General features: G+C 35.9%; 1 protein-coding gene across 1 annotated transcript in view; it reads right to left on the reverse strand.

Annotated features, from left to right (window-relative positions):
- Nucleotides 1–3,209, reverse strand: part of LOC132174582 (G-type lectin S-receptor-like serine/threonine-protein kinase At1g11330) — a 5,594-nt gene extending 2,385 nt beyond the window's left edge. Inside the window, exons 1-9 of the mRNA XM_059586217.1 lie at nt 3,118–3,209; nt 2,902–2,968; nt 2,436–2,536; nt 2,242–2,343; nt 1,477–1,600; nt 1,299–1,361; nt 1,087–1,173; nt 671–934; nt 526–547 (exon numbers count right to left, since the gene is read on the reverse strand). Of these exons, the coding sequence (XP_059442200.1) occupies nt 526–547; nt 671–934; nt 1,087–1,173; nt 1,299–1,361; nt 1,477–1,600; nt 2,242–2,343; nt 2,436–2,536; nt 2,902–2,968; nt 3,118–3,209 (922 nt within the window). The remainder of the gene's footprint in view (nt 1–525; nt 548–670; nt 935–1,086; nt 1,174–1,298; nt 1,362–1,476; nt 1,601–2,241; nt 2,344–2,435; nt 2,537–2,901; nt 2,969–3,117) is intronic.
- Between the last annotated feature and the right edge of the window lie 17,104 nt (nt 3,210–20,313).

The following is a 20,313-nucleotide window of genomic DNA, read 5'->3' on the forward strand; positions in this document are numbered from 1 at the left end:
TATAGTTGCATCTGCCCAAGTATTTCTTTCAATTATCCACTGAAGCTTTTGATCTTTGATGTGAATTTTACTGCCTGTCAAGAAAATTTGAGATGGAATCACCTAAGGGTCTGTTTTGTCTATGTTTTTTTTAAAGCTATATTATCCCCTGTTGCTAAACAATCAACCCCTCATTTTGCACTCCATTTCTCACTTGCATCCTAAGAAAAAATGGATTACTGGCTTTGCATAGTTCCCGTAAGAGCACCAAAAACATGTGCGAAGAAAAAACTTGACAAGCTTACAACTTGGAAAAAGTTACTAGTTTCATCAAAAAGGTTACAACTTGGATAAAATAAATTTCTAGTTTCATAAAAAATTACACACATAAGTCTATCAGCAAATTTTCCAGGAGGTGTAGAATCTTTAGTCTATTATCAAATTTTGCGTAGTCATGAAGAAGGTTAAACCTTACTCATCTAATTGATTATGATACTGCTGCTTCAAAACTTCAGCGTATTTTGCATAGTTTGATGAAAAGCAGACCTATCTTCACCTTGTGCATGTCCTGTACATTAAATGCACAGCAAGTAATCTGCCTATTCCCGATTTACCGTTAGGCTATCCCGGTTCCTCGCTGCCGTCTTGTAGACTTGCTGTCATTTGTTTAACAGTGCATCGGAGTGCTAACGGGGGGCCCTCCAAATATGGGTCTCATGTAGGCATCATCAAACTTCCTCCAGTAGGAATGTATAGTGAATACAGGCCTTTCTATCAGCCGGGACAAACTATCCTTTGCACGGCTCATGTTGGTTCCCAAAGATTCTTCAACAGAGAGCAAAGGAACATCCAAGTCCTCTTTTGGAGGAACTGATTCTCGATGACTGATTTTGATAGTTTCTTGGTGGGGAAGCAGATAGCTTATTAGCGGCGGCTTTGTTAGAAAATCAAACACCTGCAAGTATATATAAAACATACCATGAAATCTTTGCAGGTAAAAAAATTCCTGCAATGTATCACTAACAATTGCATGATATATAATGGTTGTAATGAGACTTGTGTCTTCATTGTAAAAGGAAACCCACTTGAAGACAGAGACCAACATACCAGTGTACTGAAGAGGACTACGGTAATGGTGTCGGTAATCATTGTTGCAATATTGATTGGATCCAATGTAACGCCAGAATACCTGAACTTCACAAACCAAGAGAGATTAATTCATGCAGAATTTCTACCAAATTGTAAAATTGTCTATACAATATGTTGGATTATCATCTCTAACAAACTGATTTGAATTATGATGAACAGAAAATGCATGCCTGTTTAAAAGCCAATGCAATAGAGACTGCCCCTCTCATAAGCCCGGCCCACCAAATGATTAGCTACATAAATAGAAATTTTAAAATCCATAGGCCATGAAAGTGTGTAACTACCTTCCCTCGCAGTATGCATAAAAGTTATCATGGCAATACTAAGCTGGTGTTTAAATGTGATCACTGGTGTTCTCTCTGCTTTTCTATTCATGTAATTGGAAAGAGTAGAGAGTGGGAATACAAATGCAGCGCGTCCAAGCAAGATTAGTAAGATTAAGGTACTACAGATGCCCATTGAAGTTCCAAAGCTGCAATGAACAAAAATCTGTAAGAGAATGCATAATTTAGATAAAGACACATGCAGCTATTAGAGAGAACAAGGTTGTTATGTCAGAGACTCAAACTCATACTCCTAAGCGTTATATGTAAATTTAAACCATATTCATGCCAAAGGTCGCATTATACTTCATACTTGACTAATATTTTTGAGATCCCTAAAAACAAAGCGCAAAGTTAGCCAAATTTTCTTAAAACAAAAGTTGAAGATTCGATTCGAATGTGTGAGAGAGAGAAAGAGAGAACATTAAATCATATGCCATGATAAGAATTTGCAAGTAACAGCCAGAAGATATGAGCCTCAGACTGGCCATTCCTTACCATTTTTAATACCACTGAAAGTCTCTGTCTGTCATATGATCACAAAAAAGCATTTGACTGATTTAAATACCGTGAAAAATGTCTCAAGAAGTTATAATTTTCCCAATTGCATTTTTATTGAATCAAAAGAATTAGGACTTTTTTTCTGAAGCACATATGGTGTACATGAAGGTAGACCATGCACATCCATGTCAGTATACGGCAACTTAAAACTAAATTGGATGATCTGAACTTTTGTCAATAACTTACTGAAATATGACAGAGTTGGACTGTAGTAGGAGAGAAATAGCACCTTAATTTGGTCATTCTCCATATTTCAGTGTCAAGAGCATCCATTCCCACATAGAGAAATATGAATGTTTCTGCAATAAATGTCATTGTAGCAAACACATGCCTGCAGAGAGGAGGCAATAAACCAAGTAGAGAGCATAATCAGTTATGACTTTTTAATGTCACTAAAATCCAAAACAATTCCTTCACGCATGCCTCGTCGTGATTCTTGAACTCTCACTAAAATTATGCCACGCATAGTGTGACATCAGAATCCCACAAAAGAAAACTGTAAGAATTCCACTGAGTTGTAGCAACTGCACAAATAAATGATAGTATACACATTATTGTTTCACAATATGACCATGCCAAAATTGTAGTTAAAACAAGTCAGTGTTGTACATATTAAAAGAAGTTCAAGATCATCACTTGCATGATGCGGATTTTGGTTTCCTTCTTCTCACATCTTTTTCTCTCTGTCACTCAGTCAGATAAAAAGCCCCATCACAGCAGTTGTTTGGTGCTTAATAACTCAACTTTCTATGTTGATGTTACTTGAAAAAATTACTTGTTCATATCAAATCGGTGATATGGTCCAAATATATATTTAGCTCCCTATTCAAAATGGATTTGAGAATTAACAATTGAATGGACCTCTCAACTCTCAAGTACATGTCATTACCTCTGCCAACATGTAGGAGAAATACGCCATTAAAACCATCAGAGCAATTTCTCGGACGCTTGAATGTCTGTAAGCAGATAAAAAGGCAGATTCGTAAAGGTGGCACCCCAAACTCCACTTTTCTCACCTCCAGATATAAAGAAGTAATGAACTCTGACATTCACATTACCACCACTACAGAAAGTACTTGAGATCTTTAATGAAACGAGTACTTACCTTCCGAAGTATAAGGTTTTAAGAACATATGCTGTCACAAGTCCAGCCTGCAATGAAGTTTTAAGATATGATTTTCTCACCAAAATAGACATAATTAGTTATTGGCATTCATTAATGCAAAGATATAAGGAAGAATGCATAAACTAATAAGCATCTCAGAAGTTGACATAATTCACGGTAATTTCCAGATGGCCTGTTTTGGGCTTTGGATATGCAAGATACTCTGGGGAGGAATTATTAACAGGTGCAAAAAGCAGGAAGAATGAGCTGGAAGATACACACAAAGAACTGATGTCTAGGTGCTGCCTTCAGGGTCCCTGTCCAGTCTGACAGCTTAAGCTAAGGCCACCATCTCTTTATTGTTAAATTGAAATGTTCTTTCACTCAACCGCAACTCTAATTCTAGTTAGTAATCCAAATCATGAGCATAGAACATTATTTATTTTCAGCTTATTTGCCCTGCTTATTATAGTTGCTCAGTCTTGGAACTGTATCTGATCAAGTTTGGCTTATAATGTCACCTTCACTTGCAAACATATTATTATTTATTTTCTTTAACCATTACTCTGAACTATAGGAACTAACCCACATCAAGGAGGCCTTATTTTACAGTTCACTGAAATGTTCTATTGACTTAATTTGTGCAGAAAGCACAATTTATTTTCAGCTCAAGCCAAGATGGCCATACTTGCTGCTCCAAGTACCTCAATCCTGGTAGAGGTAATCAATGATCAAAATACATTCTGAGCAGTTCTCAAAAATGAAACTTAAATAGCCACAGCTCAATGAACAATTAACCTTATTATCAGAGAATTGAAACTAGCTCATAAAGTAATTATTTTAAAACAAAATATAAGATAAATGAGATAAACGGAAACAGAGAAAGAAAGAAGGATTTACAATAAAATATTTTAAAATAAAATATAAGATAGAATTTCATTCATTTGCAATCATTCGTTCAATACACCATTGAAATCAATACAGTAACCAGTAAAAACTGTTACAAGTGCTATATTCAACTTTTTATCAAACATTTTCTCTTCATCACAATAAGGCCTCTCACTATCATAGTGTGATATCAGAATCCCACAAAAGAAAATAGTAAGATTTCCACCAAGTTGTAGCAACTGCGCAAGCAAATGGTAGTATACACATAATTGTTTCACAATATGATGATGTTAAAATTGTTGTTCATAATGTTAGACAGAGACATCAACTTAGTGATACGGTCCAAATAAATATTTAGCTCCCTATTCAAAATGGATTTGAGAATCAACAATCTATTCATTGGACCTCTTCTAAATTTATAGGTTCGTTATTCCCATTATGGGTGTTTATAGAATTGATTGTGGGAATTATGGTTAATTCAACCCATTAAAAATCAAAATTCTCACACCTTTTCATTCACATTATTACCCCCCTCTCTTTAACCCTTTCCTCATTTGACCAGGAAAAAATAAAAATCTGTCTTATTACCAGAATATATAATAAAAAATCTATATTATTCTGGTAATCTATATTATTACCAGAATATTACTGCTGAAATGTTGCAGAAATAATTGCTATAAACACTTCTAATTTCATTACAGGCACGCTAACTTGGCTCCTGTGCAGAGAAGCAAACTAATATCTACCGACTATATAATAAGAACAACAACAAAATGCATCCATTTGTTGGTCAATGGATCTTCTTTGAATGCCAATTGCGAGTGGTTGTTTTCATGATACATATCAGAACCGTACTACCACATTATGTGGCTAAAGACCCAAAAGATACAATACCCAGCTGACTCTGTTAATTGGGGTTTCAGATAAAACAGGAAAAAAAAAAATGTATGAATAATGTTTTTTTGTTGGTTTACTAGGATAGCACAATGCTTATGGCCGGATTTTCAAATGTTATCGGCCTTCCATAACTGAAATAGTTGTGCCATTTAGAGAACATATTTGTGGCCTATTGTTAACTGGGTTTGCCATCGCTGTACCACTCACATTTAAGAAAGCAGGTTCCTTGGGATAAGGTAGAGCTGCAGTTTCATTGTTAAGCATTGCGACAACATCAGACATAGTAGGTCTATCCGCTGCATTTGCTTGAAGACAAAGCAGAGCTATGTTAACATATCTCAATACCATCTGCATAGAGGATATATCATCAAGCAGTGGATCCACCAAGTCCAATCCCCTATCACTTGTCCATAATTCCCATGCCTTAAAATCCAAAGAAAAAGAAAAATTAGAGGATGTTAGAATGATGGTTAATGATTAAATATATATAATTTTCTATTAATTTGAGCTTAGCACCTTCTATACTCTACTTAGGGTTCTAAAATTTCAAGAACAAATGACTATTTTTTTTTTTTTAATAATTAATGATAAATGCACATTTGTTCAACGATTCCCCGCTATGAATCAAAGTAAATAAGTGTTTTCAATTTCTACAACAAAAGATGCAAATAAGATACTTACATATCCAATAAGATGCAGACAGTCACTTTGATAAAAACCAGTATTCTTCTTGCCACTCACAATCTCTAACAATAAGACGCCAAAACTAAAGACGTCGGATTTGATTGAAAATAGACCTTCCAAAGCATATTCAGGAGACATATAACCGCTGTACACCATCATCAAGTTAAATGTATTAGTAATTGCATGTTTTATGTGTATGTCTGTACATGTATACTATTATGTTCATTTTTATAATTCAGAAGTCCCCTTCATATTACTTACTAAGTGCCAACAATTCTATTTGTATTTGCTTGTGACTCATTTCCTCCAAATATTCTTGCCATTCCAAAATCTGATATTTTGGAATTCATATTGATGTCCAGCAAGATATTGCTGGGCTTCAAGTCTCTATGAATAATCCTTAACCTGGAATACTGATGCAGATAAAGAAGTCCTTGAGCAATTCCTTCAATGACTCCAACACGAGTCCTCCAATCTAATATCTTGCGTTTCTCTTCGTCTGCTTAACATATATGAGTAAATTAACAATCAGTGAGACACATGCAAAAGAACATAAAAATCAAAGATATATATATATATATATATATATATATATATATATATATATATATCAAAATGGGAGATATTACAAACCAAAGAGGAAGAAATCCAAGCTTTTATTGGGCATATACTCGTAAACTAATATCTTTTCATCTCGTTCAATGCAACAGCCCAAAAGTCTAACAAGATTCTTGTGTTGAAGCTTGGCTATGAGCATTGCTTCATTTTTAAGCTCCTCCCAACCTTGTCCAGATCTTTTTGAAAGTCTTTTTACAGCTACCTCATCACCTTTTAGTAATATTCCCTGCAATTATTTTTTGTTGTGAAAAATACTTAAAAAAAAAAAAAAAAAATAGTAAGCTACATTCATAAGAAATCCATTACCAATGATAAAGACTAAACTTTTAACTCTAAAACAAACAACCCGTTTTGAGAAACAAGAATCAGATGCAAAACATTTTGTGGTTATGGAATCTCTAGTCCATGAGCCAAGCTAGAGGCCAACATTCCAGATTCGGGCATAGAAAAATCAATGCATTGACACCTTAAGAGTCTTTAAGTGAGATCATAATATAGCATGTTAGAACATCACTAAACACAAAAGCTTAAACTTGTGAGTTTAGACACAATTATGTTGTATTAACCACTCAATCTAATGTGAGACTTAATCCTTTTACATTCACATGTGTATACTCAACATCAACTACAAACATATATTAAAAGTGTTTGGCTCCTTAGCAGAAAAACTTTTAATGCCAAAATTACCAACTAATTTGTGGCTGCCATGCACTATAGTTTACTTGTCATGCACCAAGAAGTATAACGGCACTTTATTTGTCAAAAGGGGTAAAAAATGCACCCAAAAATGCTTGTATATATATATTTCTTCCTCTTTATTTTTGTTCATATATATATGTATCCGATTTCATGTAAACTAACACACAATAAAAGTTTATCTGAATTGGTATATTGAGTGGTTTCACACCATACACAGCAACAAAAGTGGCATGTGCCTGCTTGTGCTTGTTAACATGGCAAGGTTTAGCTGTCAAAGTGTTAACCTTTTATTTAAATTCCATATCCAAAGCATTGCGTTTAGGGACGTTGAACCATACCTTATAAACAGGTCCAAAACCACCCTCTCCGAGCTTATTTGCAGCTGAGAAATTATCAGTGGCAGCAGAAACACTTGAAAAATTGAATAATGGCATTTGGACTTCTCTTTTTCTACTATCTCCATCCTCTGAACTATTAGCCTTTTGGGTCATACCCAAATCTAAAAGTAACAAATCCTCCCCTACATTTTAGAACAACACAGGTTTAAGGATATATATATATATATATATATATATGTAGATTGCTAAAATAACGTTGTGAACCATTATTTACTCACCCTTCCTTCTGAGCTTTCTCCTCGTCACATAATAAACGAGAAGGCCCAATGTAACAACCACTGCAATAGATGCTGTCGGAATGACAATTTTCCTTAATTGGTTATTTCCTGTATCCTTCATATTCTTAAATCCTGGATCTGTTACAGTTCCATTCGTTGAGTTTGTGTCTGCAAAAGGAAATCAGAGAAATATATAATAAAGTGATATATAAATTGGCAATGCCTAGAGGTATCTCTTCAAAAAAATTCAGCCAGAGTCAAAGAACTTATTAATTAGAGGAAGAAAAGGACATGACAGAAATAGTAGTCACCAATAGGCAATAACTGAAATACCTTTTGGAAGCAAGTCCTGACGAGCAAGTTTGAGATAGAAGTCTTGTTTATATGGGTTATTTTCTGAGAATTGTTTCAGATTTAACAGAGGACCTTCCCATACTAGGCAGCCATGCTCTTGATCATAAGCATAACCTGTACAATTGCAGTTTATCAAGCAAGCTGATTCGCACTCTAAAGCATTGCCAACGTACTGCAACTGCTGGGGATTAGTAGGCAAATAAACTTTAGACATGTTCAGAAACCCATGTTTCTGCACAACATCGCTGCACTGTAAATCTGTTTCTCTCTCACATCCTTGAGCATAAGGTTTGAATCCTGACAAACAATCACATGGCTCATTGGCTGTCTCATCGCATATGCTGAATTCACGGCAGAAAGCATAAGACCCACACCGTAATGATCCAGACAAATCCAAATATTGAAAATTGTCTGACCTTTGCAGCTGAAGCTCCCCGGTTATTTGCAACGCCACTCTTACAAATTCCGAAGGATACTTATTAGTAAAAATAATGTTTTCCCCATCAATCACGAATATATCAGCTAGCTTACCAATGATTGGACTCGTCCAGTGTGGTTCAGACCCCTTCCTTAAGATTAGTTCTTTCCGAGAACCCAGATATTGCAGAGAGAAAAGACCAGGTGCAGGGTCTTCATCACTTTTCCATGATGTTAATGACCATCCTGTCTTAGCATCTAAAAGCTTCATTCCGGGAAAAATACTGTCAGTAGGATGGTCAAAGCTTTGCCACAAAACATCTGAGGCTCTGTTCCTCAGCACAAGATTACCTGTATCTAATAGCCTGGCATACGTATCGTTGCCACCTGAAGTAGTGTTAGTCAGAACGTGCAACAAACTGCCATCGGATATTACAAGATTCCCATCCGGGTCCAAGGTAAGAACGGCAGAGGAATTTAGGAATGAGTCCTCCCTGTTTGCAACCCAAACTACGTTGGCTCCAGAAACATTAGAGTTCCGTATTCCCACGTAATAATACTCTCTCGAGTCTTCTGGAGAAAAGAAACCAAGTTGGTACCTTCCATTGGCAGATACAATGGTCTCCGATGTGCTTTGTGATTGGCCTGGTCGGATTGTATCAGTGGTGGTACAATTAATATTATTGTTGTAGTGCAAACAGAACGAGAACCAATAGCTACTTTTCATCCATGTCTGCAGCAGAAGGTTCCCGGATATATCCAACCGTATTCTTCTAATATCATTGGTGTAGTTAGTAATAGGCCAATTAAAGAAGTCCCCATCAATCACGAATATATAAGCAAGGTGATCAATGAGTGGACTACTCCAGTATTGTTCAGACCTCTTCATTAAGATTAATTCTTTCCGCGAACCCAGATATTGCAGAGAGAAAAGACCAGGAGCTGGGTCTTCTTCACTTTTCCATGATGTTATTAATGACCATCCTGTCTTACCATATTTAAGCTTCATTCCAGGCAAAAGAGTATGAGTAGGATAGTCAAAGCTTTGCCACAAAATATGTGTGGCCCTGTTTGTAAGTATAAGATTACCTGTATCTAATAGCTTGGCATAGGTATCGTTGCCACCGGAAGTGTTTGTCACAACGACCAACAAACTGCCATCGGATATTACAAGATTCCCATCCCGGTTGAAGGTAAGAATAGCAGAGGAATTTGGGAATGGGTGCTCCCTGTTTGCAACCCAAACTATATCGTCGTATGACACGTACCAATATGTAAACTTATATATAACCACGTAATGCTTGGTCGAGTTTTCTGGAGAAAAGAAAGCAAGTCCGAACCTTCTTTCGGCAGATACAATGGAGTACGAGGTGTTTAGAGATTGACCTGGCAGGATAGTATCAGTATCAACATCAGAGAAGAAGGTAGCATTGGTGAAGTGCAAAGCAAGGCAGAATAAAAGCGGGAGGGAAGCAATAAGAGGCGAAATTCTACGGCTCATGTTTGAATCTGGCAGCATAGTACTGCTCTTTGCACAAGTATGGTGAATTGGATCCTGTTAGTGTTCGGGGTTTAGAGTTCTACCAGCCAGCACTTTCTCACGAGATTTCCTATAAAAAATGTGGACCGTACTGTAGCCTTTTTACTTTCTCGATCGTTTGATTTTCCACACGCGACATTTCTTGCATCGGCCTCTAGCCAACTTACGCTGACATTTCTTGGATCGGCCTCAAGTCATACACGGTTTAATTGGAACCGTGTATGACTTGAGGACATTAAGGCCCCGCGGCCTAACTTTTTTATTTCTTGGATTGGATATATGTTGATGTCCAATCCAACATATCCAATGCTCCAATCGATGTGACTACCCGCTTTTACACGCCACACCTTACTTGTCCCCCTTGCATTTGGTGACCTCAAACACCACCGCAAAGCCGCGATATGCATTTGGAACTCTTTTGAGTTCATTGACTTATCATTCATGTTCTAGTCTTTTTTGATATATTTGGCTGTTAAGAATATAATATTAGTGATAGGTTTTGGAGGGATCATTGGTGACATTATTTTGATGGAGCAAGTTGCTCTATCTTTTGATTGTTGATGGAGTCTTATGCTCTACCTCAGTTATTTTATCAATGATAATCATCATATTTCTTTCAAAAAAAAAAAAAAAAACTCTTAATACATAGATATTTTCTTATCATGTATTTCCTTAAATATGATTAATTACAATATCATTATTTTTTTTTTTTTTTGACCCCTTGATGTTTCTGATCTCCTAACAGATAACACAAGAACAGCAATATATAATAGTGAACAAAAACTAACATGTTGTTGTATTTTTCTAACCTTTGGTAAATTCCGGAGGAGCAAGTTTGAGATAGAACTCTGTTTCATATAAATTATCTGATGAGAAATGCTTCAGATTTAAAAGAGGGCCATCCCATACCAGACAGCGATGCTCTTGGTCATAAGCATAACCAGTACAAAAGCAGTTGTTGAAGCAAGCCGATTCGCACTCTGAAGCCTTGCCAACGTGCAACCGCAGGGGATACCTGGGCAAATAAACTTGAGGAATTCGAAGAAACCAATCTTTCTGAACATTAATATTATTATCTCTGCACTGCGAATCAGTTTTTCTCTTACATCCAGCGAACGCGGATTCTCTTTTGAATCCTGGCAAACAGTAACATCTAGAATCTGCGTCTGCAGTCTCGTTGCATATGCTGGAAACGTCGCAGACAGGATAAGCCCCACAAGTCGTTATCAGTTGCGAGGACCAACCTTGGTCACCTTCCATCCATGTCTGCACCAGAAGCTGACCGTTTGAATCCAACACTAATGTTCTAGTTTCAAAGGATTTCTTACTATGCCAAGCAATGTAGTCCCCATCAATTACGAATATACCAGCTAGAACACCCCTGAGAACTAGTCCAGTATGGTTCCGACCCCTCCTTTAAGATTACTTCTTTCCGAGAAGCAAGATATTGCAGAGAGAAACGACCAGGAGCAGGGTCTTCATCACTTTTCCATGATGTTAATGACCATCCTGTCTTAGCTGCATCTTTAAGCTTCATTCCGGGCAAAAGAATATCAGTAGGATAGTCAAAGCTTTGCCACAAAACATCCAAGGCCCTGTTTGTGAGTATAAGATTACCTGTATCTAATAGCTTGGCATAGGCATCGTTGCCCCTTGAATTAGTGTTAGTCACCAGGTGCAACAATAATCCGCCATCGGATATTACAAGATTCCCATCCGGGTCCATGGTAAGAAGAGCAGAGGGATTTGGGAATGGGTGCTCCCTGTTTGAACCCAAACTACATTTTCACTAGTATTTGTGATGAATATAGCCACGTAATACTTTGCCCTTTTTTCTGTTGGAAAGAAACCAAGTTTGTACATTCCGTTTGCAGATAGTACTCCGAGGTGTTTAGTGATTGGCCTGGTTGGATAGTATCACTGTCGGTGATGAAGGTAGCATTAATATTGGTGAAGTGCAAAGCAAGGCAGAATAAAAGCGTCAGGGAAGCAATGAGAGGAGAAATTATTATAGGCCTCATATTTGTATAATAATTAATGAGGCAGCTCTGCATTGCTCTTTCTTTGCACACACACACAATTGTCTATATAATAATATATGGTGTTAATGTTGTTGGATATCATGTTTTGGATTAATTTAGAGTTCGACCAGGCTCCACTTTCTCATGAGCTTTCCTATGAAAAATGCTTTCAACTTTCTCCTCGTTAGATTTCCACTCGTCAAAGGTAGAAATTATTGTTTCCGCCCACTTTCTAAAAACCGTGTTGTTTCCACTCTCCCAATTGTTACATTGGCATTTCAATATGGTTTTCTGCCGAGTTTCACTCTTTTTCCAATTAATCAACAAAGACTAGTACTACTCTACTCCCACAAACTAATAATTAATTACTTATTGTTACAATGCATAAAATTAACTAATACAAAAAATAAAATTCATTCTCTAAAACCCGTGTTGTTTGGACTCTCCATTCCAAATAATTTTTCATGAGTCAAAAAGATGATCATGCCAATAATCTTTAATCAGTACCTTTAATCCTTTTCAAGCCACCTAAATCCGACGCCTTACCTCACCACTAAAAGTGGGAAGAGATCTGCCTTTCCCACTAAGCGTGGGAAGAGATCCTTTGCAATTAAAATTTGCACGTCAAACACCCCAGAGAGAATTTAGAGGAGGCTTTTTCTTTTTCTTTTGGGGTCAATTTTGGTGTCCTATGATCGGCTTATTTTATTCGGTTCTTTGCTATGCGGTGGATTGAACAAGTTCTGGTTGCATTTACCCAAGTATTGCTTTCCATTATCTGCTGAAGCTTTTGATCTTTGATGTGAATTTTACTGCCTGTCAATAAAATTTGAAATGGAATCGCCTAAGGCTCTGTTTTGTCTCTGTTTTTTTTAAGATTATATTATCCCCTGTTGCTAAACAATTAACCCCTCATTTTGCACTCCATTTCTCACTTGCATCCTAAAAAAAAAAAAAAAAAAGGATCACTGGCTTTGCATAGGTCCCGTAAGAGTACCAAAAACAAAGTGGGAAGAAAAAACTTGACAAGCTTACAACTTAGAAATTGTTTCTAGTTTCATCATAAAGGTTATGATACAGCGTAGGATTGTGGTGAACAAGAAAAACAGTAAGGGTTACAACTTAGAAAAAAAAATTATAGTTTCATCAAAACTTGCACACAGTAGTCTATCAGCAAATTTTCCAGGAGGTGTAGATTCTTGAGTCTATTAACAAATTTTGCATAGTCATGAAGAAGGTTAAACCTTACTCATCTAATTTAATTTAAAATTATCCTTTTTTAAAAAAAATAGTGTTAGAGTATATTTGATTGCACTAAATTTAATAGTTTAATATAAATTTGATTAGAAATGAGAGTCCAAAAAAGTTTAACAGAGGATCGGACCGGAGAGGAGAGAGTTTCACAGTAAGAGAAATGTTAGAGGCATAAAATTTTTTATTAACAAATGGTTACTAAACTAATGTGTAGCTCATTCATTAGTACTCATTACATTTCTCTTAATTAATTATTATTATTTTTTGTTTAGCCATAAATGAGCTATACATTAGTTTAGTAATCTTCTATTAGTAAAAGATTTAGTATGAGAAAAAAAGTCCAAAAGAATTATAACTAAATTAGGAGACAAGGAAATTTGATGTATATTCAAATGCGCTTCTTTTTGTTTTTTTTTTCCAGTTCTTCTCCCATTTTCTTATTTTTCAAAACTACCATTGAATATATATATATATATATATATATATATGATATAAGTCCCACGAACTTCACGAATCCAATAAAAATAATAAAAATAAGAAAATGAGAGAAAAATCAGGGTTCAACAAACAAACCGGGTATTGAGAAATGGATGACATTCCACGGTGGTTTACCAAGTCAAAAATATGAAGATTCCTTCAATCTTTCATGATTACCGTTTAATCTTTTTCGAGATTTTACACTAAACAACCCAAATCCTTGTCGCCTTGCCTGACCAATAACAGCTGAGAAGAGATCTGCTTTTTTCCCATTCTTGCTTTAGACAAAACCTGCATTTGAGAACGTCAAACATGACGGAGATCGAGAATGTGTGGGCTTATTTTATTATGTTCTTTCCTACTTCTTTGTTATCCGAAATATTGTCACAACAAATTGATATTACATCTTGAGGTTTTTTTTTTCAAGATGATTACTGCAAAGTTGAAAGTTGAAAGTTTAAAGTTCATAATATATATAGTTTCAGTCTTAGGTGCATTAAAATGTGTGTTTTGTTTCGAAAACAAGGTTTGGGAAAGATTTTAGATGGCGATGCAACATCAACATTATCAAAGGAAGAAATTGCGAAACTTGAAAAAAAAAAAAAAAAAAAAAGCTTACAATGCAATTTTGTTGTGTCGATGTGATGAAGTCTCGAGAGAAGTCACCAAAGAAGAAACTGTCGTTGTTCTTTAGAGGAAGTTGGAAAATTTGTACATGAAAAAGTCTCTCACTAACCAATTTTATTTGAAGCAACGGTTATATGCCCTTAAGATGAAGGAATGTACGCCTTTTTATGGTCATCTTGATTAATTTAAAAAAATTATTACATATCTGAAAAATATTGATATTAAAATTGAAGATGAGAATCAAGCCCTGATTTTATTGTGTTCATTGTCAGATTTCTTTGATAATTTCATTAATTCAATGTTGCACGATAAGGATATCATCTCTTTACCAAATGTTCACTGCTTTAAACTCTATAGAGTTCATAATAAAAATGAGAAAGTAGTGATGATCAGGCTAAGAGTTCATTTATTAAGTGTTGTTGGGAAAATGCATGACATAGTTATTAGGACTTTGATGGATGTTCAGTGTAACACAGAGTGTGTGGTTTATAAAGATAGTCATTTGTGCTAAGTCTCACATTACTTAGTTACTACGTGAAACTGTGCTTTATAAGGAATTATAGAAAAGTTTCAAATTGACTAATTCTTTTGAGGTTATAACGCAGATATAACTAGAGCATTTTTCTGGGTCGACACAAATAGTATCATAGCTAGATAGGCCATGCGATGTGGTATTGGAGCTTTCCTATAAGTCTTGTGATATCTTACAATGCATTGTGAAGGACTTGTGTGTCTGTGCACAAACTCCCAAATTAAACATTGAATTAGCCAACATAAAACCTAACAATATTTGTATCAAGTGAGTCTCACAAAAATTGTGAATTAAGCCAAATTGGATTGTGTAAGTAATTACCTAGAGCCTCAATTATGAATAGATAAATACTATTTTGCATCTTAATTTCCACCATACTTAACTGGCGTGGCATGCTCAATCTACCATTAGATTAAACTTAATTAAAAAGAAAAAAAAAATTAAGAGTGGATTGAACATGCCACGTCAGCTGAATATGCAAGAAGGATACAAAATAACATTTCTCTTATAAATAATCATTTTGGATATGAAGTGGCTACTGCATCCTTGATCAGGAGACTTTTTCTGCAAATGAAGTCTTATTCACTGCATTTTCTTGAATAACAGGCCAAATGTAATAGAATAATCACACTACTTTTATGAAGAAAAATTGTTACCCTAACGCAAAATTGACAAGTCACGTTTACAAAGAAGTCTTTCAATTTGTTCGTCAGTGTTGTAACAAGGACCAAAATAGGAAAAAAAAAAAAAAAAAAAAAAAAAAGTATGAATAGTGTTATGGACCTGGCCAACAACTTGAATTTTTTTTCGATGCTTTACTAGGATAGGACAATGCTTATGGCCGGATTTTCAAATGTTATTGGCCTTTCATTATTGAAATAGTTGCACCATTCAGAGAACAAATTTGTGACATATTGTTTATTGGGTTTGCCATTGCCATACCACTCACATTCAAGAAAGCAGGATCCTTGGGATAAGGTAGAACTGCAGTTTCATTGCTAAGCATTGCGACAACATTAGACATAGTAGGTCTATCCGCTGCACTTGCTTGAAGACAAAGCAGAGCTATGTTAACATATCTCAATACTATTTGCATCGAGGTTATATCATTCAGTAGTGGATCCACCAAGTCCAATCCCCTATCATTTGTCCATAATTCCCATGCCTTCAAATCCAAAGAAAAAAGAAAATTAGAGAATGTTAGAATGATGGTTAATGATTAAATACATAATTTTCTATTAGCTTAAGCTTTTGAGCCTAGTAGCACCTTCTATACTCTACTTAGCGCTCTAAAATTTCAAGAACAAATGACTAATTTTCTATTAGTCATTAGAGAATGTTAGAATGATGGTTAATGATTAAATACATAATTTTCTATTAGCTTAAGCTTTTGAGCCTAGTAGCACCTTCTATACTCTACTTAGCGCTCTAAAATTTCAAGAACAAATGACTAATTTTGATTTACTAATTAATGACGAATGCACATTTGTTCAACAACTCCCCACTATGAATCAAAGTAAATAAGTGTTTTCAATTTCTACAACAAAAGATGCAAATAAGATACTCACATATCCAATAAGATGGAGAGAGTCACTTTGATAAAAATCAGTATTCTTCTTACTACTCACAATCTCTAACAATAAGACGCCAAAACTAAAGACATCGGATTTGATTGAAAATAGGCCTTCCAAAGCATATTCAGGGGACATGTAACCGCTATACGCCATCATCAAGTTAAATATATTAGTAATTGCATGTTTTATGTGTATGTCTACACATGTATACTCTTATGTTCATTTTTATAATTCAAGTTCCCTTTATATTACTTACTAAGTGCCAACAATCCTATTTGTATTTTCTTGTGACTCATTTCCTCCAAATATTCTTGCCATTCCAAAATCTGATATTTTGGGATTCATGTCGATGTCCAACAAGATATTGCTAAGCTTCAAGTCCCTATGAATAATCCTTAACCTGGAATATTGATGAAGATAAAGAAGTCCTTGAGCAATTCCTTCAATAACTCCAACACGAGTCTTCCAGTTTAATATCTTGCACTTCTTTCGATCTGCATTACATATATAAGTAAATTAACAATAAGTGAGTCACATGCAAAGGACCATAAAAATCAAAAATCAAAGATATATCAAAATGGGAGATATTACAAACCAAAGAGGAAGAAATCCAAGCTTTTATTGGGCATATACTCGTAAACTAGTATCTTTTCGTCTCATTCAACGCAACAACCCAAAAGTCTAACAAGATTTTTGTGTTGAAGCTTGGCTATGAGCATTGCTTCATTTTTAAGCTCCTCCCAACCTTGTCCAGATCTTTTTGAAAGTCTTTTTACAGCTACCTCGTCACCTGATTGCAATATTCCCTGCAATTATTTTTTGTTGTGAAAAATACTAAAAAATAAAAAATAGTAAGCTACATTCATAAGAAATCCATTACCAATGATAAAGATTAATTAAAACCATTTTAACTCCAAAACAAACAACTCATTTTGAAAAAGAAGAATCAGATGCAAAACATTTTGTGGTTGTGGCATCTCTAGTCCATGAGCCAAGCTAGAGGCCAACATTCCCGACTAGGGCGTAGAAAAATCAATGCATTGACACCTTAAGAGTTTTTAAGTGAGATCATAATATAGCAGTTAGAACATCACTTAACATAAAAACTTAAACTTGTGAGTTTGGACACAATTATGTTGTATTAACCTTTCAAACTTGTGATATCTTTCTAATGTAAGACTTAATCCTTTTACAGTTACATGTGTATACTCAACATCAACTACAAACATATATTAAAAGTTTTTGGCTCCCAACTAATTTGTGTCTGCATGCACTATAGTTTATTTGTCATGCACCAAAAAGTAAAATGGCACTTTATTTGTCAAAAGGGCTAAAAAATGCTTGTATATATATTTCTTCCTCTTCATTTTTGTTCATATATGTATTCGATTTCATGTAAACTCACACTCACAATAAAAGTTTATCTTAATTGGTATATTGAGAGGTTTCACAGCAACAAAAGCGGCATGTGCCTATTTGTGCTTGTTAACATGGCAAGGTTTAGCTGTCGGAGTGTTAACCTTTTATTTACATTCCATATCCAAAAGATTGCGTTTAGGAACGTTGAAGCATACCTTGTAAACTGGTCCAAAACCACCCTCTCCAAGCTTATTTGCAGCGGAGAAATTATGAGTTGCAGCAGAAACACTAGCAAAACTGAATAATGGCATTTGGACTTCTCTATTATCTCCATCCTCTGAATTATTAGCTTTTGGGTCATGCCCAAATCTAAAAGTAACAAATCTTCCCCTGTTTTTTAGAACAACACATGTTTAAGGATATAATTATAGATTGCTAAAATAAAGTTGTGAACCATTCTTTACTCACCCTTCCTTCTGAGCTTTCTCCTCGTCACATAATAAACAAGGCCCAATGTAACAACCACTGCAAGAGATGCTGTCGGAATGACAATTTTCCATAATTGGTTGTTTCCTCTATCCTTCAAATTCCTTAATCCTAGATCAAAAAATTGTATCAGAAAACTTACTAATTAGAGGAAGAAGACACCAAAACAGCAATAACTGAAATACCTTTGAGAGGCAAGCCCATAAGAGAAAGTTTCAGATAGAAGTCTTGTTTATATGCATCACTTTCTAAGAAGAATTTCAGATTTAACAGAGGACCAAACCATACTTGGCAGCGATGCTCTTGATCATAAGCATAACCGGTACAATCGCAGCATTCCAAGCAAACTGATTCACACTCTGCAGCATTGTCAATGTCGTTCCACAGATGGGGAACACTGGGAAAAAAAACGTTAGACATGCGAAGAAACCCATCTTTCTGAACAACATGGTTGCACTGCAAATCTGTTTGTCTCTTACAGGTTCTATAGCCTCCGAATCCTGGCAAACACTCACATGGTGAATAAGCAGTCTCATTGCATATGCTGAAATCACCGCAAGAAGCATAAGCCCCACAACGTAATGACCCAGTCAAATCCAAATCCAAATGTTGGAAATTTTGCAGGTAAAGGTCCCCGGTTACTTGCAACACCATTCTTCGAAATTCAGAAGAATAACTATTAGTAAAATTAATGTAGTCCCCATCAATCACGAATATATCAGCTAGGGCACTGCTGAGTCGACTAGTCCAGTATGGTTCAGACTCCTTCATTATGATTAGTTGTTTCAGAGAAGCCAGATATTGCAGAGAGAAAAGACCAGGAGCACGCTCTTCATCACTTTGCCATGATGTTAATGACCATCTTGTCTTAGCATCTTTAACCTTCATTCTGGGCAAAATGGTATCAGTAGGATGGTCAAAGCTTTGCCACAAAACATCTGAGGCCGTGTTTGTCAGTACAAGATTACCTGCATCTAATAGCCTGGCATAGGTATCGTTGCCCCTTGAAGCAGTGTAAGTCAGCCTGCGCAACAAACTGCCATCGGATATTACAAGATTCCCATCCGGGTTGAAGGTAAGAACGGCTGAGTAATTTGGGAATGGGTGCTCCCTGTTTGCAACCCAAACTACTTTGCCGTCAGAATCATTATAGAACCATATTCCCACATAATACTTTCCCGAGTATTCTGGAGAAAAGAAACCAAGTTTGAACATTCCATTGGCAGATACAATGGTCTCCGAGGTGTTTAGTGATTGGCCTGGTCGGATAGTATCACCAGTGATGGTAGCATTGGTGAAGTGAAAGCCAAGGCAGAATAAAAGCAGCAGGGAAGCAATAAGAGGCGAAATTATCATATTTGTATGATAACGATAATTTGTATGATGGTAGCAATAAGAGGGGAAATTATCAGAGTTCTTTGCACACACAATTGTATATATAATATATGGTGTTGTTGGATATCCTGTTTGTGTTTGGGGTGTAGAGTTCGACCAGCCTGCACTTTTGTTAGGAAATTAATCATATTTCCCAAGACCCGTGAGATGCGAAAAATAAGAAGAATGCGGAATAACAAAGATTAGGCAATCACACACGACACAAAGATTTAAGTGGTTCGGCTTAACAAGCCTACATCCACTGGCGGAGACGACCCGGAGAAAATTCACTATCAAAAGATGAGTACAAGAGAGTAACAGGGTGAGAAAACCACTCAAACCCAAAGCCCCAAATACACCCAATTCTCACTTTACCCAAAGGAGAATAATAACAAAAAAGGGAAAAACACTCTTTCTTACTCTCACTTTTTTTCTCTTTTTTCTCCTCTCTTTGGTGCTTCACGTTTTTGCACACACAAAGCTATTTGGCTTGGCACACATTAAAACCAAGCTGAAGCATGCCTTTTATAAGGCTCAAAGTCGGTCAAAGGAAATCCAAAAGCAAGGTGGACTAAACCTTCTCCAAGTCAATCTCAAACTCCTACACCTAGGAGGACTTGGAGAAAGAGTCGGTGAAACAATACTCCTACTACAAAGCCAACTAGGAGAAGCCACCTCACGGGCCCACTAGCAAATAGATGGGTTCATGTCACCCTCAACAATCTCCACCTTGACTTGAATCCCATCAAGTCTAACAAAACGTGTCTCCTCCGGATGTC

The sequence above is a fragment of the Corylus avellana genome, chromosome ca3 (assembly GCF_901000735.1).
Source record: "Corylus avellana chromosome ca3, CavTom2PMs-1.0".
Lineage (NCBI taxonomy): Eukaryota > Viridiplantae > Streptophyta > Magnoliopsida > Fagales > Betulaceae > Corylus > Corylus avellana.